Below are 26747 nucleotides of genomic sequence, written 5' to 3'. Positions count from 1 at the left end.
CAGGCCAATACCACTGATGAACATAGATGCAAAAATCCTGAACAAAATACTAGCAAACAGCATCCAAAAGCACATTAAAAGGATCATACACCATGATCAAGTGGGGTTTATTCCAGGGATGCAAGGATTCTTCAATATACGCAAATCTATCAATGTGATACACCATATTAACAAATTGAAGGAGAAAAACCATATGATCATCTCAATAGATGCAGAGAAAGCTTTCGACAAAATTCAACACCCATTTATGATAAAAACCCTGCAGAAAGTAGGCATAGAGGGAACTTTCCTCAACATAATAAACGCCATATATGACAAACCCACAGCCAACATCGTCCTCAATGGTGAAAAACTGAAACCATTCCCACTAAGATCAGGAAGAAGTCAAGGTTGCCCACTTGCACCACTCTTATTCAACATAGTTTTGGAAGTTTTAGCCACAGCAATCAGAGAAGAAAAAAGAAACAAAAGGAATCCAAATCGGAAAAGAAGTAGGAAAGCTGTCACTGTTTGCAGATGACATGATACTATACATAGAGATTCCTAAAGATGCTAGCAGAAAACAAATAGAGTTAATCAATGAATTTGGTAAAGTAGCAGGATACAAAATTAATGCACAGAAATATCTGGCATTGCTATACACTAATGATGAAAACTTTGAAAGTGAAATTAAGAAATCACTCCCATTTACCACTGCAACAAAAAGAATAAAATATCTAGGAATAAACCTACCTAAGAAGACAAAAGACGTGTATGCAGAAAATTATAAGACACTGATGAAAGAAATTAAAGATGATACAAATAGATGGAGAGATATACCATGTTCTTGGATTGGAAGAATCAACATTGTGAAAATGACTCTACTACCAAAAGCAATCTACAGATTCAATGCAATCCCTATCAAACTACCACTGGCATTTTTCACAGAACGAGAACAAAAAATTTCACAATTTGTATGGAAACACAAAAGACCCCGAATAGCCAAAACAATCTTGAGAACGAAAAGCGGAGCTGGAGAAATGAGGCTTCCTGACGTCAGACTATACGACAAAGCTACAGTAATCAAGACAATATGGTACTGGCACAAAAACAGAAAAATAGATCAATGGAACAGGATAGAAAGCCCAGAGATAAACGCACGCACATATGGTCACCTTATCTTTGATAAAGGAGCCAGGAAAGTACAGTGGAGGAAGGACAGCCTCTTCAATAAGTGGTGCTGGGAAAACTGAACAGGTACATGTAAAAGTATGAGATTAGATCACTCCCTAACACCATACACAAAAATATGCTCAAAATGGATTAAAGACCTAAATGTAAGGCCAGAAACTATCAAACTCTTAGAGGAAAACATAGGCAGGTCACTCTATGACATAAATCACAGCAAGATCCTTTTTGACCCACCTCCTAGAGAAATGGAAATAAAAACAAAAATAAACAAATGGGACCTAATGAAACTTCAAAGCTTTTGCACAGCAAAGGAAACCATAAACAAGACCAAAAGACAACCCTCAGAATGGGAGAAAATATTTGCAAATGAAGCAACTGACAAAGGATTAATCTCCAAATTTTACAAGCAGCTCATGCAGCTCAATAACAAAAAAACAAACAACCCAATCCAAAAATGCGCAGAAGACCTAAATAGACATTTCTCCAAAGAAGATATACAGACTGCCAACAAACACATGAAAGAATGCTCAACATCACTAATCATTAGAGAAATGCAAATCAAAACTACAATGAGATATCATCTCACACCAGTCAGAATGGCCATCATCAAAAAATCTAGAAACAATGAATGCTGGAGAGGGTGTGGAGATAAAGGAACCCTCTTGCACTGTTGGTGGGAATGTAAACTGGTACAGCCACTGTGGAGAACAGTATGGAGGTTCCTTAAAAAACTACAAATAGAACTACCATATGACCCAGCAATCCCACTACTGGGCATATACCCTGAGAAAACCATAATTCAAAAAGAGTCATGTACCAAAATGTTCATTGCAGCTCTATTTACAATAGCCAGGACATGGAAGCAACCTAAGTGTCCATCAACAGATGAATGGATAAAGAAGATGTGGCACATATATACAATGGACTATTACTCAGCCATAAAAAGAAATGAAATTGAGTTATTTGTAGTGAGGTGGATGGACCTAGAGTCTGTCATACAGAGTGAAGTAAGTCAGAAAGAGAAAAACAAATACCATATGCTAACACATATATATGGAATCTAAGAAAAAGAAAAAAAAATGGTCATGAAGAACCCAGGGGTAAGACAGGAATAAAGACACAGACCTACTAGAGAATGGACTTGAGGATATGGGGAGGGGGAAGGGTAAGCTGTGACAAAGTGAGAGAGTAGCATGGACATATATACACTACGAAACGTAAAATAGATAGCTAGTGGGAAGTAGCCGCATAGCACAGGGAGACCAGCTCGGTGGTTTGTGACCACCTAGAGGGGTGGGATAGGGAGAGTGGGAGGGAGGGAGACGCAAGAGGGAAGAGATATGAGAACATATGTATATGTATAACTGATTCACTGTGTTATAAAGCAGAAACTAACACACCATTGTAAAGCAATTATACTCCAATAATGATGTTAAATATATATATATATATATATATATATATATATATATATATATATATATATACATATATACCTGAAGAAAATGTTGCACAATTATTTTCCTTACTGGTTAAAAAAAATGTTGTGGGCCGAGTGTATGTCTTTTGACCTCAGAGCTTTCTTTATTTTTCAGAGGAATATGTCTGGCACTGACCCACTTCAGTTCACAGTTCTCGGTCAGGAAACTCTTCCATCTCCTGAACCCATCCAGTCCCCTTGTAATCAACAGCAGCCAGTCTAGGCCCTAGGACTGTGAATATAATATAGAAATACATTATGCAGAAAATCAAGTGCTGATACTTAAGCACAGGTGAAATCTTTGTTAAAATCCCTCTTTTAACAGCCACTATGAAGAAAAGTACAGAGATTCCTTAAAAAGCTAAAAACAGAGTTACCATATGATCCTGTAAACCCACTCCTGGGCATATATCTGGACAAAACTATAATTTGGAAGAAAGATGCACCCCAATATTCATTGCAGCACTGTTTACAATGACAAAGACATGGAAACAACGTAAGTGTCCATCAACAGATGAATGGATAAAGAAGATGTGGTGTATATACACAATGGAATATTACTCAACCATAAAAGAGAATGAAATTCATGTTGCAGCAAAATGAATGGACCTAGAATTATCATATTAAGTGAAGTAAGTCAGACAAAGACAAATATCTTATGATATTGCTTATATGTGGACTCGAAAAAAAAAAGGTACAAATGAACATATTTACAAAAAAGAAATAGACCCACAGACATAGAAAACAAGCTTACGGTTACCAAGGGGAAAGGAGGGCAGAGGGATAAATTAGGAGTTTGGGATTAACATATACACGCTACTATATATAAAATAGATAACCAACAAGGACCTACTGTATAGCACAGGGAACTATACTCAGTATTTTGTAATAACCTATAGGGGAAAAGAATCTGAAAAAGAATATATATATTACATATTATATATATATATATATAAAGCTGAATCACTGGGTACATCTGAAACTAACAGGACATTATAAATCAACTATACTTCAATTAAAAAAAACCTCAAGAAAAAAGAAAAGGAAATCCCTCTTTTATAATTATATACGTTAGGTCATTTATTACATAAAACAAAGGGTTAACCTTTAACGGTTAGAAATAATTTAGTTGAAAGATTTTTCTCTAGTTAAGAGGACCTGTTATAACTGATAAAAAAGACCTCTCTCTTCTGTTAACTCTAGGGATTCAATGTTTCCACATCTTCAGTTCAATAACAATCTATTAAGTTACTCTGCCCGGTAACATACTGGGGATACAAAGAGGAAAATAGACAGCATTTCTACCCTCAAATCTTTAACAAGAGGCACAAATAGTCAATCGATTAAAGAAACAGTGATAACAGAGGTTTACCGAAAGCCAATGGATTCTTTTATGGGAAAGCAACGCACAAAAATTACAGAAAAAGAAATGTGAGTTGAGTCCTAAAGGATAAATAGTCTGGTCTGTTGGACAGGTGGGCAGGGCATTTCTGTAAAGGAACCATATAATCAAAGGCATAGAGTCATGGATTCTCATAGTATGCTCAGAGATCAGCAACTACTATGTGGCTAGAGAGATGGGGTTCTTTGGAGGAAGAGGAATGAGGTACATGCAAGAAATGGGCCAAATTTCTTCCTCTTTATATCAGGACTTGTTAGATCCCAATACCCTAAATAAACTTTGGGAATAAATTCATCGGGTATACCAGCAAGAGTCAGAGACCTTGGTCTAAAAGTGGATGGCAGAATGAGAAGAGCTGGAGCTGACAGCAAGGAAGCAGAATTTCTAGGATTCCACAATCAAACTCTGATGTCTCAATTAGGTAGGTCAATAAGGAGGAAAAACAGAAGCAATGGCTAAAAGTCCTTTCTGTGGGTCTATTTGTTTTTAGAGATAAATCCCTTAGGGTAGAGATAAGTCCCTGGGGCTTTTAAGATCAGTCCTCTTCTTTCAGGGCACAGAATAAAATGGTTCTTCTCTTCCCAACCCCCAAACTGGATATGACTGTCAAACTTGCATCAGCCAATGAAATGTGAGAAGCAACAAGTGTCACTTCTGCCTGAACGGCCAGCACATGATTCATTACATGCCTGACTTTGTCATGGCAGCGTGACACTCCAGATGACGTTGGTTCCATCAGTCTGGGCCCTGAGTGAGGAACTGTGGAGCAGAGGCCTCATTCATCCCAAGCTGGCCATGGGGTATGAAGGAGAAACAGATCTATGTTGCGTTGAGCTTTTGAGATACACTTGCTATATAATAAAGAATTTGACTTTGCCCAAAGAGAAGTCTGCCTCTGCCGTTGGCTTCTGGAAGGTAAACTATTTCATACCTGATATGAGTGTTTTTGTTCATTAGGGCAAGTTTGGCCACACCAGATAATCTTAGGGTGGGGACTGGACACTCCAGAAACACCAACCATGTGATTTCACGTGGGTGCTTTGGGTCATGTGGTATCAATCGACCTGGAGACAGAGATTAACAACGTGGACAATCAATCAACTATGGATTGTGTGATGAAGTCCAATAAAAACTCTGGACACCAAAGTTCAGGTAAGCTTCCTTGGTGGCCTACTCCATGTGTGCTATCACACACCAATGAAAGTAGAGTAATGCATCCTGACGCCAAAGGGAAGGGACAGTGGAAGCTTCACATCTGGAAACATCTGACTCTGCTTTATACATCTCTTCCTTTGGCTGATCTTTGTCTGTAGCCTTTCCCTGTAACAAACAATAATCGTGGGTTTCAGTGGGTTCTGTCAGTCTTTCTATGGAATTATTGAACCTGAGAGTGGTCTGGGGAACACCTTGAACTTGCAGTTAGTGTCAGAAGTGAGGACTGGTCTTGGAGACTGTGCCTTTTAACCTTGTAATTGGCCTTACACTTACCCAAACATTGCCCTAGTATTGTTTTCATCAGTTGAGGACAAAAGATCTGATTAAGAAACTGTATACATAAGTAAGGAGTTTTTATTGTTTGGTTTTACAAATTATCTTCATGGAAGTCAGTCTAATGTGTAGCTAAGAATATTTTATTTTACTTTATAGACTGGCCGGGAAGTCTACCTTCAGGCTTGTGGTCAGGAAAGTACTTTATTCTGCCACCCTGAGTTTAAATAGATGTGCATGTGTGCCATCAGAAGGGCTGAGCTGGAAGGAGGCACATCTGACAAACAAAAGAGTAATGGTTTTGTGTGACTGTATCTGCTCTGGAGGCAACTGCAAGTTATTTAGAGAGTTACTAATAATGTGACAGCTACTAATTGATCAACAAACATTTGTTATACACAGATTACCATTAGGACGTTGCATTGCATACAGCTGTTCTCCTTCCATAGTAATGGACAACTCAGTACTGAGGGAGAGTTCAGACATATGCAAATAACTAAGGCAACACATACCACTCAGTCAGTTTTCAGTACCTGTTTCGCAAATATACTCAGTACACTCAAATGCACAAACACTGCCTAAGGAGGTCAAGGCCATCTTGCTTAAACTCCCTAAACTTCCCTCCTCTATCATCTTTATCTAGCTGGTCCTCCTTTCCTCACTGTACCATAGTGGTTAAAAGCATTAACTTTGGAGCCATGCTGCTTGGGTTTGAATGCTGCTTCCATAGCTACTCATGTGGCCCTGGGCAAGTCATTTAGCTTTTCTGAGTCTTAGTTCCTCATGTATAGAACAGGGGATTACTGGAGTATCTACCTTATAGGGTGGTTGTGAAGATTTAAAAATATATATATAGATAGCTGGCACTTAGAATGCTGTCTGGGACACAGTAAACATAATAAAAGAATTAGCTCAGTTACCTAAGGAGCGTCCCTCAGTCTTTCCAAGGCAAAGCCCCCTGCTTGCGCCATTGCATCCATTTCTCTCCCACCTTCTTTGTGGCTTTGGTCTATTAATTATCTCTCCTCCTACACTCTTATTTCCTCTCTATTGACTCCTTCTCCTCTGTCTGAAAACGTACTCAAACCCCTTCCCTACACCCCCAATAACAATTAAATTATCAATTAAACAACTAATTATCCTTATCAGATGAGGCAGTAGCTCTACCCTTCTACTTCCCTTCCTTCCTTCGTGCCCCACCACTCCACACTCCCGATCTCAAAGAAGTTGCCAATGTTCAACACGTCACTTCCCATCAACCCCAGCCCTTTGCAGTCTGGGGCAGTGTGTCCTGCATTTGTGCGGATTGGACACACGGTAAGAGAAGGGGGCACCTCCCACTTCTCCAGTAAAATTAGGGGTAAAGTGACCAGAAACAGGAGAAGCACTTTGAAATAAAGATATTTTCATGAAGGGAGCTTGGTAACTCTCTCTGTCATCTTAGATTTTAATGATCTGTGGGGTAAAATGGCTTTTCCCTCTCAGAGAACCACTGGATTTTCAGGGCAGAATCTGTGTTAAGTTTGATTAAGCGGAAAGAACATTTATTTGTATTTGAAGTTCTGGACTTACCAGATCCATAACACAGAAGCTCAATCTTTCTAGTCTATTACCTGGTCTGTAAAACAGAAATTGTAAAATTAGCGCCTACCCTTAAGTTCTTGGAGAAACCGATAAGAGCTTGTGTATGAGAACATTTCATACACTTTATACTATAAAGTTTACAACTGGTGCCTGAGCAGGTCCTCAGTGTTTGTTAAACAGGATTAGAGATTGTTCCCATTGTTCCCATTTCATGTGTATGACGTGAAATAGACAATTGTCTTGTGGGTCCTAGGGAACCATCTCTAATCCTGGTTAACAAACAAACCTGAAAAACAAATCCAATTGTTTTCAGGCAAAGGAAATACAGGAAAAATATGTTATGTAGGCAAATGGCTCCCTGAAAATTCACAAATGTATGGGGTTCCTTTGCCAATCTGGAAAGAGAGAGAATGCCCTCATTGCCCAAAATGCCTCCCCATGGTAGATCATGTGCCTGAGCCCAGTCGCCATAGTAACCCAGGGAGGAAGGAATTTTTTCTGTCACTGACTGCCATTTGGTCCCTCTATCCCCACCGTTACAGAGCAACATATATTCCCTACAGCATAAGTCCAGTGGAGTAGCTTCTAGAAAGAACTACCTTCCAAAAAATCCATCTCCTATCCAGTGCACACTTCACCCTTGACATAAAACCCAGTCCCTGGGCTTCCCTCGTGGTGCAGTGGTTGAGAGTCCGCCTGCCGATGCAGGGGACACGGGTTCGTGCCCCGGTCCGGGAAGATCTCACGTGCCGCGGAGCGGCTGGGCCCGTGAGCCATGGCCACTGAGCCTGCGCGTCCGGAGCCTGTGCTCCGCAACGGGAGAGGCCACAACAGTGAGAAGCCCGCGTACCACACACACAAAAAAAACCAAAAAAAACCCCCAGTCCCTGCCCTGTGAGTACATGCCTCATTCAAATACCTGAGGAGTTTATCACATCCTGCCTTTGCTCATACCCAAAGAAATTCAGTTCTTTTCATCTCATTTCATAAATGTATCCTCACACTCCTGATCATTTTTTTTTAATTACTATTACTCATAGCCCCTTAAACCTGCTTGCCTCTACTATTATTTTTAGCTGTGTCCCTCTCCTAGAAAGAGCTTATATTTTAAAAATATGTATGAATATAAGTATATGTTTAATTATTAACACATTTATAAAATATATTTAAATGTTAGTTTCATCGCTTAATATATAATTATATGAATTACATATAATACATGTGTATGCTGAGGTAACGTTTATTTTTATTCTCATTTATATCAGGCATGTCCTAAAATACTACCACTTGATTAAATTAATCCTGTTACTTTTTAATCCAAGAATGTTTTCTCAACTTGCTTTTTCCACCTCTATCTATTCCTTGCATTTGCTAGGCAGACTCAAGTTAATCTCTGACCACCTAGCTAGGATCTTCTGTATTTTACTCCTTTCCTGATGCCTTTTTTGCATCATTTTGCCATTTAAAATCAACTGACAGACGTGCAAGTTTTGATAAGTTTTACTTTTATAAAATATCAGTCTTGTGGTGACCTACTCTTAAAATATTACAAGATGCCATTTGAAAGAAAATGCCCGTTATGAATGACTACATAACAGAAAATTTAAGGGGGGAAATAATACACTTCTCCCTATAGACTGAAAAACATTGGCTGTAAAGAAATGAAATTCATGTGATCAATATAATCATAATTTCCACAGTGTGTAAGAAAAATATGCCAGGTATTTTTCCTCTTACACGGACAGGGTTTTGGAAGAAAATCTACATGGTGTCTGAGTCCCTTCTGTTAAAGAAATTATGCTATTGTTCTATACCATTAAAGAAAACATGACAAAACAAAAGTCCAATAGTACTGTCATTTCTTTACATCTTCACCTTGGCTTAACTAAGTTCCAGAGGATCTTTCTGTTTTGTTTTGTTGTTCTTGTTGTTTCTCCTGAAAGACCACAGTTTACAATATACAATCCATTGAAATACTTTTAGAATATTATGTAATATTTTATTTTGTTCAATCAAAACCAGTTCATGAGAGGTATCAAAACTCAATTTTCACATTCGAAAATCTATCCTAAAAGAAAATAAACTCTCTTTTTTTTTAATGCACAAACAAGTTGGTGGAGTAAAAAAGTAAGAAAGTCTAACAAGTGAAAAAAAGAGACTGGGCTATCACATATCAACTGAAAGTACTGCAATGCAACTATTGATGGGAGATACATCTCATGGGAAATACTATGTGTTAAAATTTAAAAAGCTCACCTCTGGAACTGCCTTACAGTATTTTCTTCTAGCCCCACAAAGACTACTTGAGAACCCCATTAGAAACGCAACATATTATTACAAAGAAACAGAACATGCTGAGAGTCCAAGTCTACCTGAAACCTAACAACCACATAGAATAAAACCTCAACCCGGGCTTCCCTGGTGGTGCAGTGGTTGAGAGTCTGTCTGCCGATGCAGGGGACACGGGTTCGAGCCCCGGTCCAGGAATATCCCACATGCCGTGAAGCGGCTAGGCTTGTGAGCCATGGCCACTGAGCCTGCGCGTCCAGAGCCTGTGCTCCGCGACGGAAGAGGCCACAACAGTGAGAGGCCTGCGTACCACAAAAAAAATAAAAATAAAAAGCATGCTAGCAAGTTTTATATATAGAAATTCAAAATAAACAATGACATATCTTCTTTATTTGAGCTGTTAGGAAAGTAACAATATTTTCCTTTCTCCCAAGACAACTTTCAAAAATTGCAATCTCTGTCTAACATGATTTAGGCCTTGGTCTTCATGAGCTGATGGAAAAGACAAACTTTCAAAGTTCTGGCTCTGTTATTCTATAATCAAAATGAAAGAATAATACATGTCTGAAGAAACTTGTTCTTTTTAACTGTACTTTTAGCATTTTCTTAAAATTATCTTTTTTCAAAATCTGAATTACAATCCCAGAGCTGGGATAGGGTCTTAGCCACTTTGAATGAGAAAAACATCAATTTTTCCAAACCAAAATTCTTTTATAAAACATGCCCCCACAGAAATATTTCCCCCTTGCAGTCAATTAGACTTCACCAGAGCAAAGTTCTTGGCTATTCTGAACTTTCAAAAACCAGTCTCACCGATTTCTGCTTTTGGGAAGATGGTGTAGGGGTCCTTATCCCTATTCTTCTCACTAAGTACTACTAAGAACCTCGGACATTTTAAATATAAGACAAGCATAAGACCCTGAAAAATGGAGAGAAGGCAGCAGATCAGTTAGGAAAGTAGGGACTCAAGGAAAAGCACAGAGACAGGTTCCCTGGGATTTTCTTTTGCCTCATAAGTCCCAGACTTAGAGTTGAAGAAGAGTCAACAACATCAACAACCTCGCTCAATCGCTAGACAATTATGCAGTGAAAAAAGCCAAATGCAAAAGTTTACATAGTATGTGATTATATTTGTGTAACATTCTTGAAATGACAAAATTATAGAAATGGAAGACAGACCAGTTGTTGCCCGGGGTTGAGGAGGAGATGAGGGTAGGAGGAAAGTAGGAGTGGCTATAAAAGGGCAACAGGAGAAACCCTTGTGGTGTTAAAACTGTTCCGTACCTTGACTGCATCATCATGAATATCCTGGTGTAACAGGGAAGAACAAATCTGACTCCATATTAGATCTGTTTCTTTTACTTCAACCTTTGTATTTTATTGCTTTTGCTACAAGTTAAGAATGTTGCCTATAGCCTGAAATACACGATAGGCCATTCTCAAGGGTCTGACTTTTAAAAAAATAATACTTTCCCATTCATATAGAGATACAAAGTTGCAGAACACTGAATACCATTTGTCTTATTGGAGGTTTACAGGAACATCATGACTGACCTACAAGGACAGCTGCAAGAACAAAGGATTCCGACACCAAGAAGTATGCAACAACCAACCACCTCTGCCCCTTTTAGTATAAAAGAAGCCTGAATTCTAACTGGGGTAAGATGAGTCTCCTGGGCACTAGTGCACCATCTTCTCGGTCTGCTGCCTTTCTCAACAAAGTTGCTATTCCTTACTCCAACCACTCGTCTCTTGATTTACTGGTCTGCCATGAGGCAAGCAGTATGAGCTCGGACTCGGTAACACTGTCTGTGACACTGTACTCGAGTGTGCAAGATGTTACCGCTGGAGGAAACTGGGTATAGGGTGCACAGGACCTCTCTGAATTATCAATATTTCTTATAATTAATTGCATGGGAATCCACAGTTACCGCAAAATAAAGAGATTAACTTTTTTTAAAAAGTGCCTTCTAATATGTCTTAACGTACACATTGAGATGGCTGAATCAAAATTCTTCCATTGAAAAAGTGATGAATGTGTTTGATTTCTAATACTTATTTTGGACTTCTTCATCTTTTTCTTTTTTTTTTTTTTTTTTGGAAGAATCAATTTCAAACTTTAAAAGCAGTCTTCACAGCAGATATTCCCATAAATTGTTCTAGAACTAAGAAAATTTCTCATTATAAGAATTAGCCAGCACAGTCACTAAATCTAATCTTTGATGAGAGATTTTTAAAAGGCAGGTCAATAAATGGCTTTTGATTTAGAAATACTAAGTAATTTAACAACAAATATGGGGATCACTTTTCCTATGAAGAATCAATAGTCCTCCCTCATCGCCCCTCTCCCATGTACCTGTTGGTGTTGACATACTGTATTTTCAGTGTTCATGTAGCTTGTACAATTTTCTATATTGATTTATCATTTTTACAAAAAGAATGTGACTTTTCCCAGACATAGTGGCATACAGGGCCTCCTTTTAGTCTAAGTTACATTCTGTACTTCAGCATTCAGCCCGAGAATGCTAAATTATGCTACATAAGATGAACAGTACACATCCCTCAGTTCTAAGCTGGGATTTTTAAATGTGTGGCACCATCAAGAGGCAAGAGCTTGTACTGTCACTGTAACAAGAACCTAGGGTTTGCTCTCAAGTATAGGGGACTATTTTAACACAAAATTACACCAAGACTTTGGCTCAGTTTTTCCCCAATGTGGAGTCACTAGATTATTGCTAAATGCTATTTTTTCCCTTCCCATTCCTCTTCTACCCATCTAGCCCTCCAACTGAAGAAGAAAAAAAAAGACTTTTTATTCTCAGTTAACTGGGGACAGTTGGCAACTCTAATTTGCTAAGAATTAATTCCTTCAATATTTACTGAACATCTACATTTATGCCAGCAATTTGCTATTTAAAAGATAAAGTCTTTATTCTCTAATGACCCAAGGTGATCTGACCATAGATAACAGTCTACTTTATATTATCTACTAGTTATAGACTTACTCTTATTTTATTAGAAATTAAAGAAGTTGTCTTAGAGAATGGATAGCTTATTTAGTAAGTAGACAGTATTACCAATCTAATCCTGTGCTGACCAATATCCAATATATTATAATTAATTTCATCTTTTTTTTGTAGTTTTTCTCAATGTAAGAAAATTTTAAAATACATGGTTCACATTTATGGCTCACATTGTATTTCTGCGTCAGACTCTACAGACCATCCAAACGAGTCATGAAAGTAAAGGGGGCAGAGAACTGACTGACTGTTTTAAACATTAGAGCTAGGAAAAGCAAGGCTCCACAGAAACAAATCATTCTAAAGCTTATGTCAAACCTGAAGATTAAATCAATTAATGAATGAATGGACATTCTGACACAGAATACAGGAAGAGAGTCATAATTTCTAAATATCCCTTTAAAAAGTGTGAGCCATCAAATTTATTTGGTTAGTAAACCAACCTGTCACCCCATTTGCAGTTTAACTGACTCACTTCCCACTACTGCAACCCTTGTTTTTTTTTTTTAATTAAAACTATAGTCAGGATGTAGCAAGAGGAAGGGCCACATCAGGAAGCAGATGCCTTTCAAGTCAGATGGGAGTGCAAAATAGCTTTCAATACTTAAGTTTGCCTTCACATTTCAAACACATTCTTCTTAGGAAAAAAGGAAGATGGCTAGGAAGCCATAGGCATTCTTATAACACTGTCCTTTCTGCTTCCACTGAAGAGGTGTTGTCAAATTTACAGTACAAAAAGGTCTGAATGACCAAACTGTCTTTTGGGGTCAGGAGTCACTAGGAAGTAAAGGCAGCAAGAAGCAGATATAAAAGCAAAACACATCCACAGGTAGAGTAACTCTCACCTGACAATGCTCACTCTTCTTGAGTTCCGAAATTTTCCTAATTATAGAACTGAATTATAAAGCCTGTTTACTCTCTGGTCTTTAAAATAGTATCTGTCTTACCACCTTAAGGAGATTAGAGAACATACACTTTTATTTTATAAAATTCCATTTTATATAACTCCTTAAATATGCTCAATTATACTTTTAGTTAATTTTAGAAACATTAGACCTATTGTCTACTCAAAAGTACACAAGCCTTGGTTTTGTATGATTCTGGAGAGCACCAATTCTTACAAAGAATGCTACAAATTTTTCAGCATAAAGAAAAATAACTCATTCTCATCTTTTTATTTTTAATTGAAAAGTGGAAGAGAATTTTCTGTTTCTGGAAGTAAAAAGAATGCATTTATGCTGAGATATTTGCATTCTTTTGTGGAGAGCTTCACTGTTACCAAGAACTAAGTATGTAAACTTAAGTTTGAGATGTCTGGGAACTAGGGGAGCAGCCTATGGCCACAGAATAAGGAAAGCCAGAATGAATATCATTCACTCTTTCTAAAAACATGTCTACAATGTTTCCCATACTCTACTCATCTGGCTACAAGGTGGATGCACAGCAGTGAGCAAGACAGGCATGGTCCCAGCCCTTTGCAACTTAAAATTCTTTAGTTGTAAAGCACTTTCAGAAACGCTATTAGAACAAAACATCTTCTAAATTGTAGAGAATCACTGTCACAGACATTTCACCTATTCACATAATAAATACCATGGAAGTATTATTACGTGTCTTGAAAGAAAGTCAACCTCATCCCGGGGTGGCAGAATATGTAAAAAGTTAGAAAACCTTATTCCATGGTGCCTCATGAGAGCTGGCATCATGTTACAACTTGCTGGAGAAATGAACACCAAGTGTGACCCTACATAGTTCTAAACAGTGACAATACTGTTTATCAAGGTACCACAGATGACTGCCATCAGCCAGAAAGAAAATAATGGATTGCTACAACTCAATTTGTGGGAATCTATTGGTTCTCCACAATAGCACACAGATGCTTTTGGTGATGTAACCAAACGAATACTCTTAATAGCAGTAGGGTTTGCTTTAAGTTTTGTATTTTCCCCTTTTCTTCCTAAAATGACTTTAACTGCCCTGGACCGTAAGATGAACTAGATGGGCATCACTACCTCTGTATTACTGGAAGGGAGGCAGGTATCAAATGAGATGAATAAAAGAATATCCTGTCTACTTTGTAACGATTTCTTTAGCCTTTCAAGCATCTAGTTTGTCAAAGGATCAGCATCCCAGCCCACTAGAGGTACCTTATCCATTCCCCTACTTGGAAAACAGCTCAGAACTGGGAAGTTTAAATGACCACTGGCCAGCCCAGAAGGATGTCACAAGGTCTACGAGCTGAAGTGCACACACTTCGCGCACACAGGACCCTCTTAAGACCTCACTTGCACCTAGTAACTCTTAGTTGGCAGTATTTTTAAACAAGTCTTGATATCTGGTTTCTAAAAATCATACATTTAAAAAAGAAGGCTGGCTTAATGACAAAAGAAAAATTGGCAGCTTAGAGCAAGAAAGAAGAAAAATTATAAAAAAACAAAACAACTCAACTAGCACAGCAGTTGGAAGCTATTTAATGTTGACTCACTGTGGACAGTTGTACCCCATTAGTAGGCCCTTAGAGATTCATGACTAGGGTTCAGCCTTTTATACTCAATATAATTACCTTGAGTTTTCAAATAAAGATTGCACAGGTAAAAACATCCAAATGAAACACTGGGATAATCACAACTCAAGCTAAAATATACTACAGAAATTATGCTTAGTGAATCAACTTTATCCTGCTTGGTTTCCTCATTAATGAATTCAATAAATTTTTGGCATCTATTAATTCTATATTTGTCTAAGAGTTGGGTTTATTTTTTGAAAATTATGCTTTGACAATTTGGAGGTCCCAGTGGACTCAGCCTGTAGAGTCAATTAAACTGTACTGCTCATGAAGAATAGCTCGTGGGCTGGAAGCCCAGGCACAGCTTTTCTTGGCTCCTGGAGTAAACCCCATATGGCAGTAGAACTTTACCTTCACTGACTCACTATCTTCTGAAATTTTTGTTTTCCTGCTCTGGGTTTCTGATTCGTGTCTACATTTGATCGGGGTTTTGGATTGCACACAATCAATAGTTATCCGCATTGATGGTGCAATGACTGGGAATCTGGTTTTATGATCTGACCACTTGGTGAACTGTCAGGCAGAACTGGAAGCTACCCTTGCTCTGGTGAGAGATGGCTGAGCATTTATTTGTCATCATTTCTCACTTGTTTGTTGTTTTTCTATTTGTGAACTCAAATCAGGACATTTTTTTTTACCTAGTCTCTGCAACTGAGAAAAAAAAATCACTGTGTGTGAGTGAAATATTTTCCTACTTCCTGAGGATAATAATACATTAAAATAAAGGACCTCTATTATGATTGGTTTATACAGACTAATAAGCATTTAAGTAAATCTAACATTCCCAAAATTCCAAAAAAATAAAAAGGAAATTCTAAAAATTTAAATGTGTTCTCCTTTAGAAAAGACCTTCCTCTTCAAAACTGTTGACTTCAGGAGCAGTTTTCTTTGCCTTAGAAAACAAGTTTAGATGAATAAAGTGGATCCTTACACAAATTATCAAACACTGATTTGATAATTTGGTTTAAAAAATAGCTGTATGTCTTTACCTTGTCTTATCAGTGTACAGAATAATACAAGTTTAATTTCATCTTTAAAATAAGTTTGGATTAGTTTTATCATAAAGAGATTACTTTCTCTGAACTTCTTTACTAGTTTACTGAAAAGATAAGCTTCTATATACACTTCTATATACAGTGTAAGATTAAGAAAAACATAAAATTTGTGTTCAACCAAACAGTTATAACTATGACAAACCTTTTTATATCAATAGTAATTATGTTCTGTGATGTGTCAGCTTAAACACAGTTTACAATATCTTAAGTTAAGGGCTTCTGTCTGGAGTGTCTGATTGTTCCAGAAAGTGAAAGAAGACCGTGAAGAACAAAAATTGATGGAAATTAAAAAATTTAAAAATTACATATTTGGATGTCAGGGAGATCAAGATAGTGGAGAAAGAGGACGCTGAGCTCATCTCCCCCCAGGAACACACCAAAAATACAGTTTTCTGCAGAAACTTTGCAGGCCAGAAGGGAGTGGCATGATATATTCAAAGTGCTGAAAGGGAAAAACCTAAGACCTAGGACACTCTACCCAGCAAGGTTATTATTCAGAAGTGAAGGAGAGATAAAGAACTTCTCAGACAAGCAAAAACTAAGAGTTCAGCAATACTAAAGTGATCCTAAAAGAAGTGTTAAAGGGTCTTCTCTAAGAGGAAAAGAAAAGGCTACAACAAAATGTTTATAGGAAAGAAAAAATCCCACAGATAAAGGCAAATATATAGTAAAGACTGTGGATCAACTACTTAAATAATCGAGCATGAAGATTAAAAGACAGAAATTGTAAAATCAACTATAACTACAATAAACACTTATGGGATAGACATGAAGATGTAAAATATGACATCAAAAACCCAGAAGTGGGGGAGGGGAGTAAAAAACGTAGATCTTTTAGAGTGTGTTTGAATTTAAATGACTATCAGTTTAGAACAAGTAGATATAGGTCAACATATGAACCCCATGGTTACCACAAATCAAAACCTACAACAGATAGACGAAAACTAAGGAGAACGAAACACAAGCATACCACTGAAGAAAATCATCAAACCACAAGGGAACAAACTAAAAGAAGAGAAAAAAACAAGAAGAACTACAATAACAACCAGTAAACAAGTAACAAAATGGCAAGAAGTACACACTTATCAATAGTCACTTTAGGGCTTCCCTGGTGGCACAGTGGTTGAGAGTCTGCCTGCTGATGCAAGGGTAGCGGGTTCGTGCCCCAGTCCAGGAAAATCCCAAATGCCGCAGAGTGGCTGGGCCCATGAGCCATGGCCGCTGAGCCTGCGTGTCCAGAGCCTGTGCTCCGCAACGGGAGAGGCCACAACAGTGAGAGGCCCATGTACCGCAAAAAAAAAAAAAAAAGTCACTTTAAATGTCAATGAACTAAATGCTCCAATCAAAAGACATAGGATGATGGGCTTCCCTGGTGGCACAGTGGTTGAGTGTCCGCCTGCCGATGCAGGGGGCACGGGTTCATGCCCAGGTCTGGGAAGATCCCACGTGCCATGGAGCGGCTGGGCCCGTGAGCCATGGCCGCTGAGCCTGCATGTCCGGAGCCTGTGCTCTGCAACGGGAGAGGCCACAACAGTGAGAGGCCCGCGTACCGCAAAAAAAAAAAGACACAGGATGCCTGATTGGATAAAAAAAAAACAAGACCCATCTATATGCTGTCTACAAGAGACTCACATCAGAGCTAAAAACACACACAGACTGAAAGTGAGGGGATGGAAAAAGATATTTCATGAAAATGGAAATGTAAGAAAGCTAGGGTAGTAATACTCATATCAGACAAAGTAGACTTTAAAACAAAGTCTATATCCAAAGACAAAGAAGGGCATTATATGACGATAAAGGGATCAATACGAGAAGAGGATATAACACTCATTAACATATTTAGGTTCTCCTATATTAGTTAACATATACCTAATATAGGAGCACCTGAATATATAAAGTAAATATTAACAGACATAAAGGGGGAAATTAACAATAATACAATAAAAGTAGAGGACTTTAACACCCCTCTTACATCAATTGACAGATCATCCAAACAGAAAATCAATGAGAAAGCAATGGTCTTAAATGACATATAGACCAGTTGGACTTAACAGGTATCTACAGGACATTCCGCTCAGAAACAGCAGAATACACATTTCTTTTTAAGTGCACGTGGAACATTCTCCAGGAAAGATCACATGCTAGGACACAGAACAAATCCCAACAAATTTAAGAGTCTAGAAATTATATCAAGCATCTTTTTCAACCACATGGTATGAAACTAAAAATCAATTACAGGGAAAAACACAAACATGTGGAGATTAAACAACATGCCACTAAAAAACCAGTGGACCAATGAAGAAATCAAAGAGGAAACCAGAAAATACCCTGAGACAAATGAAAATAAATACACAGGGACTTCCCTGGTGGCACAGTGGTTAAGAATCTGCCTGCCAATGCAGGGGACATGGGTTCAATCCCTGGCCCATGAATATCCCACATTTCGTGAAGCAACTAAGCTCATGTGCCACAACTACTGAGACTGTGCTCTAGAGCCCAAGAGCCACAACTACTGGGCCCACATGCCATAACTACTGAAGCCCATGCACCTAGAGCCCAGGCTCTGCAACAAGAGAAGCCACCGCGATGAGAAGCCCGCACACTGCAATGAAGAGTAGCCCCTGCTGACCGCAACTAGAGAAAGCCCATGTGCAGCAACAAAGACCCAACACAGCCAAAAATAAATAAAATAGTTAAGAAAAAAAAAAAAACACAACTTTCCGAAACCTATGGGACACAGAAAAAGTGGTTGTAAGAGGGAAGTTTATAGCAATACAGGACTATCTCAAGAAATAAGAAAAATCTCAAATAAACAACTTAAATTGCCATCTAAAGGAATTAAAAAAGGAATAGAGAGCACAGAAACAAACCCATATACTTATGGTCAATTACTCTGTGACAAAGGAGGCAAGAATATACAATGGAAAAAAGACAGTCTCTTCAACAAGTGGTGCTGGGAAAACTGGACAACTACATGTGAAAGAATGAAATTAGAACATTCTCTAACACCATATACAAAAATAAACTCAAAATGGATTAAAGACTTAAATGTAAAACCAGAAACCATAAAACTCCTAGAAGAAAACATAGGCAGAACACTCTTTGACATAAGTTGTAGCAGTATTTTTTTTGGATCTTTCTCCTCAGGCAAAGGAAACAAAAGCAAAAATAAACAAGTGGGACCTAATTAAACTTCACAGCTTTTGCAAAGCAAAGGAAACCACCAATAAAACAAAAAGACAGCCTACTGTATGGGAGAATGTTTGCAAATGATATATTCAATAAGGGGTTAATATCGAAAGTATATAAACAGCTCATACAACTCAATTTAAAAATAGGCGGAAGACCTGAAAAGACATTTTTCCAAAGAAGACATACAGATGGTAAACAGACACATGAAAAGATGCTCAACATCACTAATCATCAGGGATATGCAAACCATAACCATAGTGAGATATCCCCTCATGCCTGTCGAAATGGCTATCATCAAAAAGACCACAAATAACAAATGCTGGTGAGGATGTGGAGAAAAGGGAACCCTAGTAAACTGTTGGTGGGAATGTAAACTGGCAGAGCCACTATGGAAAACAGTATGGAGATGCTTCAAAATACTAAAAATAGAACTACCATATGATCCAGCAATTCTACTTCTGGGTACATACCCAAAGAAAAGAGAAATCAGTAATTTGAGAAGACATATGCACCCCAATGTTCATAGCAGCATTACTTACAATAGCCAAGATATGGAAGCAACCTAAGAGTTCATCAACAGATGGATAAAGAAGATGTGGTATATACAGACAATGGAATATTACTCAGCCATAAAAAAATAATGAAGTTTTCCCATTTGCAACAACATGGATGGACCTGGAGGATATTATGCTTAATGAAATAAGTCAGCCAGAGAAAGACAAATACTGTATGTTAGCACTTACATGTAGAATCTAAACAATAAAACAAATGAATAAACATAACAAAACAGAAAGAGACTCACAGATATAGAGAACAAACTGGTGATAACATGTGCGGAGAGGGACGGAGAGGCAATAGAAGGGTAGGGAATTAAGAGGTACAAACTACTATGTATAAAATAAATAAACTATAAGGATATATGGTACAGTATAGGGAATACAGCCAATATCTTTTTTTTTTTTTTTTTTGCGGTACGCGGACCTCTCACTGTTGTGGCCTCTCCCATTGCGGAGCACAGGCTCCAGGCGCGCAGGCTCAGCGGCCATGGCTCACGGGCCCAGCTGCTCCACAGCATGTTGGGTCTTCCCAGACTGGGGCACGAACCCGTGTCCCCTGCATCGGCAGGTGGACTCTCAACCACTGCACCACCAGGGAAGCCCCCAGCCAATATCTTATACTAACTTTAGGTAGAGTATAATCTATAAAAATGTTGAATCACCATGTTGTACACCTGAAAGTTATACAATACTGTAAATCAACTGTACTTTAATAAAATAAAGTTACATTAAAAATTTTAGATTTGCAGAAAGGGAGCTTATTTGACTTACTTTATAATATCTGCAAATAGTTAATTCTGTAAAGATGTAATAAAATGTTAAAACTTTGGCAAAGTTTGAACAACATTGATGAGTTTATGAAGTAATTTTTTTGTGAGAAGTATCCTATTGTAAAAGTAAAATGCAATTATCTCTTATTGAAATTACTTACTTACTTATCTTGGAGAAATCAGCCTATGCTTACAAATGATAGCAAAAGTTTATTTATTTTTTTTGTAATCTGCCTAGAGAGAAGAGTTTCAGTATTTCACAAGAGTAATCTTTTGTGCCTTGTCCTAACTGGGATATATACTTGCATATTTAAAATGACCAAAAACAGTTCCTCATCTGATTATTTTAAGATTTATTGTTTATAATAAATAACTTATTCTCACTTTATTAGGTACCCAAACTGCGAACATTCATTTTTCTCAGGCATCCACAACGCTATATTATTCAAATAACATAATCTCCGATTAATATTTGATTTCGCCTTCCCAAGATCAGACCTTAAATTCAGGAAAACAAATTTTTTCCAAGATACCTTCTACATTTGAACTGTCTTTAAGTTTTCCCAGAGGACTATTGGGCAATGACAAAGAATTTTTTTCTTAACCTTACAAAAAGAAGAATGCTAGAAATAATTAGGTTTATTTGTTAAGCCCCTTCTTGATAAATAGCTCAACACTATCAAGAAATGCATAGGAAGATTTGTCAAATCAAATGGGAAGCTCAGCCTTCCCTAGGCTAATTTTGTACAGGCAAAATATTATAACATAAAGTTCAGTGATTGCATACTTTACAGAAAGGCCCTGGATATATGTCAACATCCTCACTCTCTGTAATACGTTCTCACCCTCAGGGGAAACACTGATTAAATAAGACCAACATGGGCTTCGCTGGTGGTTCAGTGGTTAAGAATCCACCTGCCAATGCAAGGGACATGGGTTTGAGCCCTGGTCCGGGAAGATCCCACATACCATGGAGCAACTAAGCCCATGTGCCACATCTACTGAGCCTGTGCTCTAGAGCCCACGAGCCACAACTACTCAGCCTGCATGCCACAACTACTGAAGCCTGCGTGCCTAGAGCCCGTGCTCCACAACAAGAGAAGCCACCGCAATGAGAAGCCCGTGCACTGCAATGAAGAGTAGCCCCCTCTCGCCACAACTAGAGAAAGCCCGCGCATAGCAACGAAGACCCAACGCAGCCAAAAATAAATAAATAAAATAAATAAATTTATTAAAAAAAATAAGATCAACATCTTATTGCCTAATAGAAGATTTAAATTCTCTTTCTCGTTGAAACTGTTTGTTAAATTAACTGTAGATTAACCATAGCCACTTACTTTTACCCTCACCCAGTAGTCCACGATTTTCTCTCATGCTTTCCTAAAGACTCTGCTTAAGTTATAGGTGAGGATGTGCCTTTAACACAAAGAAAGACAGTCTCAGAGCCTCGTGGACAGAACTTTACCAGATACTCTGCACTCTTGATATTCAAAGAATGGACTTAGGGTCAGAGGCTGACAGAAGAGCTGACATTACATAGACAAGTATGAGATAGTACTAGAGGCTAAATCAGATTTTCAGGACTTCTTTTAGTTCAGAAATAGATAACTTCATGAAATCAAATTAATGACCCAAGGTTAGAGGAATAAGAATTAATTACATAGAACAGATTGAACTGAAACTGGAAATCTAATTTATGAATGTGGACATGTATTTTGGAAAATTACTGGCATTATCTTAATGTTCTATCTTCTGATGGGGAAAACCCTTTTAGCATTCATGCTGATCTATCTCTAACCATCAATTTAGTTGACTCCGATGTTGCAAACTAAATGAAACATTCTTTTAATGTTAGTTTGTTCTCCTTGGTCCTTCAGATTCAGGAAGAAACATTTTTTTCTGAGACTTTTTAATGGCAATAACATTATTTGCATGGGCTCAATAAGAATCTGTCCTCCCTTTTACTGGAATATAATCAGGCAAATAGACAATACAACAGAGGCCAAATGTAGAGTGTCTTACTTAAAAATTAGCCTCACTTCATCAGATATGACAAGCCCCTTATTAAGGAGAAAGGGTTATAACTTCATATCTGAAGCTAATACCCAAAGCTTCTCCCAAGAAGTTGAACTAGGACCTGTTTGTGGCTTACAGGGCACCAACCTTATAGGCAGTAAAAAGGTCACTTGCTGGATAGCCAGGAACCTTAGCAGATTTGGGAAAACCAGAGGAAAGAAAAATTCACCAACTCTTATAAGTGCTAAAGATGAAACCAGTTTGGGACTTCCCTGGTGGCGCAGTGGTTAAGAATTCTCCTGCCAATGCAGGGGACACGGGTTCAAGCCCTGGTCCAGGAAGATCCCACATGCCGCAGAGCAACTAAGCCTGTGCGCCACAACTACTGAGCCTGTGCTCTAGAGGCTGCAAGCCACAACTACCGAGCCCACGTGCTGGCCTAGAGCCCATGCTCAGCAACAAGAGAAGCCACCACAATGAGAAGCTTGCGCACCACAACAAAGAGTAGCCCCTCTCACCTCAACTAGAGAAAGCCCGCGTGCAGCAAGAAAGACCCAACACAGCCAAAAATAAAAATAAATAAATAAATAAGAGTTTGGTTTCCTACCCTTAGAACAGAAGAGTAAATAAAAGCATTTAAGGAAGACCTCTGGAGTGATGAAGCCATTGAAACGCTCTCCTAGGTAACTTAATAAATCATAGAAGTTGATTCTCTGGCTTTATCAATGACAGTTGTTCAGCACAGTATAGCACTAGATTTGCTATCTATATACAAGAAGGCTTTTACATGCTAATTAAAAGTTTTTCTAGCTTATGTCAATGAATCAGACCCAAATACAATGCCTTTTGTGATCATGAAAAATCTTTGGAGATTATTTATGATAACAAAGGAACTGCCATACTGGAGCACCATCTAACATCCACCCACAGAATACCAAATTCTCTAGGGGTATACACATTTGTTTTCATTCACTATTAGTGATTAGGATATTTGGAAACTCTGTAAGGATAGATATTAACTTATCAAAAACTGTGAGAGATGTGAATAATTATTTTTCTAAAATTTCAAGCAAATTCTGTCCTGTATAGATGCAAAAGTTTCTGTTCATTATAATCCGGAAGTTATAATTTTATTGTCCTGTAGGGCATTAACTAGTTTTGTATGTGATTCAGAAATCTTATTCCAGCATACTTTCTTTTAGTAACTAAAATACTTTTGATACTCCTACACTTCTGTAAATCAGCTTTACCATCCTGCAGCTTCCCACATTAAGGAAATCATTAATCATTAATGAACCAAAATAATCTTACAGGTATTCACCCTAAAAAATTATGCTTAAAAGAAAATAGAAAAATGCAGCAGTTTGTTCTTATTCATTAGTGGGACTCTCCTGTTTCCTCTTTTCTTATTATTTTCAATATTTTTTACAGTAATCATAAATCCATAGAAAAAGACAACTCAGTAATTTTTTTTGAGCATGTGTAGTTTGGAGTCACTATATGTATTAAGATATGGCTGAAGGGAGTATGGTGTGTGTGTGTCTATATACAGTGCAGAAAAAAGGTTGAGCACCATTGGGGCAACCTTTCAACTTTACAGACAACTTGCTATACAGAGAAACTTACTGCCTAATTTCCAATGAGTTGTCATTTCACTGATTATTACCATCATAGCATATACATGCAAATTTGATGACATAAATAATACAAATCAGTGTTTCCTCATAGTCTTAAGAGAGAAGTTTGTAAGACTTTTAAAGTAATTCAGTAAAATTCACAGCTATCTTTGTTAGATTTATCAAGAATTTATACTTGTGAGACCTCTGCAGAGCAACTTAATATAACATTAGGCACACGTAGGCCTTCAAACTATCCATTTGTGACTAATAATAGTGATCTGGGAAGAGGAAGGTTAGCAGGAGGAAATCTAGGAAGGGGCCAGTGGCTGGTGCACATGGAAATTCTACGCATATATCCTTGGGGTTTGTCTCCAAGAAGTTATTCAATGAAACAGTGAGGTCAAGTCAGATGAGAAGATTACCAATCGCTCCATCTCCTGCTCCCTGAGTCTCTCCTCCCTCTGCCGCCGGTGATAATCCATCAGGTCGTCTCGTCCTGAAATGGAGCTAATGCTGCTTTTCCGTTCCCGAAGGACAGGCTGGGGGGTTCCTGAGGCCTGTCTGAGGCTGTCCGGATCGGCATCATCAAACTCAACAGACCCACACGAGTAGTTCCTCCTGGCCGCAAACGCTCTGTCAAGCTCTCCGGGAGGGAATGAATGACCTGGGCTGGCCCCCAAGTAGGAAGCCCTATCAAGGTCATCAGAGGTACAGGAGGAGGTGGAGGCCAGAAGCATCTTCCGAGCCACTCGAGGACTGGCAGGGACGCTGAGGGTGGAACTCACATAAGGATTGCACTCAGAGGCAGAGGTTTTATAGGGTAAAGCTCCTGAGCTCAAAGAAGAAAAATTCAGGTAATTGTCATTGTCTGTGATGCTATGAGGTAGATCCTTTTCCCCCAGTTTCGTTCGTTTGTAATTGCCCAGAGAGCTTCTTGGAGGCAAACTGAGAGGTGCCAGCTGATTCTCTGTGGCTCTGTGCAGCCGGGGGAGAGATCGGCTGTAGGCGCCCATGTGACTGAGGCTGCTGCTCGAGTACTTCCTAGTTCTTAAACTGATGTTTTCAGATGCCAGATCCTTGTGTCTGGTCATCTTGGGCTGAAGTGTCAGGTTGTCCTGGATGTTTATTTTCCTGGCTTGCTTTGGGCTTGAAGGCATGCTGGCTGCCCCTGACCTACCGATGGGCAAGGAGCCAGTATCACCCAGGGAACTTCCATTCCACATGGTCAAGAGTGAGCCAGATGCTTTTCGGCCTTCCAGCCCTCCGAGAAAGTAGACATTGTCATGGGATTTATTCCTTGAGCTGTATTTGGAATAGGGAGGCTTCTCTGAAAGCCTCAAGGACCTTTCAGTGTCCCGGCCTGTAAAATGATCAAAGTCTGTTCTCCCAAGTGGATATCCACTAAGAGAGGGTGAAGTGCTGCGTAAAGGGGTGGGAGGTTTCACAGAAATATTTTTGTCATTTCCATCGCAAGAGAACTGCTTGGTTCCCTGGATTTTGGCCAAGGAGGGGCTACTTCTGACACTGGTTCCCAAAGGAGAAGGGCTTCTTTTAGCAGGCACAGGTTGTGAGAGGGTTAAATAGGAACCAGAATAGTCTCCATTGGTTTTAAATCTCAGACTGGAAGAATATTTCTTCGGGCTCAGGCTCTCCATCATGTTTTGGGAATCGTTTTCGAGGGAATTCGCCACAAAGCCCGCCTCTAAGCTACCATTCTGTAAATCCAGCTGCTTTTGCATGTGGCTCTGCTCTGCCATAATCTTGTTGGAATCTGTAAAGGAAAAAAAAAAAAGAGAAAGCTTTACTTAACAAAGAAGATTTAAAAAGATGAACCACATTTTTCATCCTACATCAGTACAAATAGGTTTGCAGTCCAATCTGTTGTAATTAAAAAACACAAATGCTGTTTTAGTAATAAACCTAGAAAAGCTGTCCTGCAAAATGAAGATGAATAAAGACCACTGATCTGGGATGTTTCTTGTACAAAAGAAAAATAACTCAAGAGGACGTCAATGAAATTTGAGAGGAACAAATCCCTAACCAAGTACAAGTGCAAGATGAGGTTGGTACCTAAAAAAGACAATGTCCCTTTAGTTTTCTAGTCCCTGGAGGACCACCTGCTTCCTGAGTACCTAGCAAAAACCCAAAGGGATGCTGCAATGGGCCTTCCTTTAGATGTCTCTGCAAGAATCATTAACCGCTCAGAAGTTAAGTCCTGAGGAAACTAAATTCACATTCTGGCAGAGAAAGAAAATTTTGTGTTAGACGCTGATCAATAACATGAGGGTTAGAAGATGATTCTTTAAAGGGGGACTATGAGAGTTACCTTCTCAACAAAAAGACTTAATAAAGCTCCCGCATCCACCAGAGAAAGGTAGGTAATAGTAGAGGAAGGAGTGTTCCCCATATTCCTGACATATCAGGGTCAGGGTGGAGTATTTAAAAACCTGAAACTGACGCATCCTTCAAGCTCCCAGGCATCCCAGAGGCACCATGATCATCCTTGATCTAACTCTCTCCTCTCATGGAAACACCTTTC

The 26747-nt window shown here is 38.6% G+C and overlaps 1 protein-coding gene across 10 annotated transcripts in view; it reads right to left on the bottom strand.

Moving 5' to 3' along the window:
- PHLDB2 (pleckstrin homology like domain family B member 2) overlaps positions 1-26061 on the bottom strand; it is a 107482-nt gene extending 81421 nt beyond the window's left edge. For 4 of the 10 annotated variants that reach the window (XM_089910530.1, XM_022598821.3, XM_022598895.3 and 1 more), the window contains exon 1: positions 24631-26059. In XM_089910530.1, coding sequence (XP_089766656.1) covers positions 24631-25965 — 1335 coding nt within the window. In that variant the 5' untranslated portion in view covers positions 25966-26059. Of the gene's footprint in view, positions 1-24630 lie in introns of all 10 variants that reach the window. The other 6 variants (XM_089910533.1, XM_089910534.1, XM_089910531.1 and 3 more) reach the window with 5 other exon arrangements.
- Positions 26062-26747: the final 686 nt, after the last annotated feature.

Source organism: Delphinapterus leucas, chromosome 4, assembly GCF_059928025.1.
Source record: "Delphinapterus leucas isolate spDelLeu-1000000601 "Yukka" chromosome 4, BTC_Dleu_Yukka2, whole genome shotgun sequence".
Classification (NCBI taxonomy): domain Eukaryota; kingdom Metazoa; phylum Chordata; class Mammalia; order Artiodactyla; family Monodontidae; genus Delphinapterus; species Delphinapterus leucas.
The sequence above is the reverse complement of the archived record's forward strand: the minus strand, read 5'-3'. Positions and strand labels throughout refer to the sequence as shown.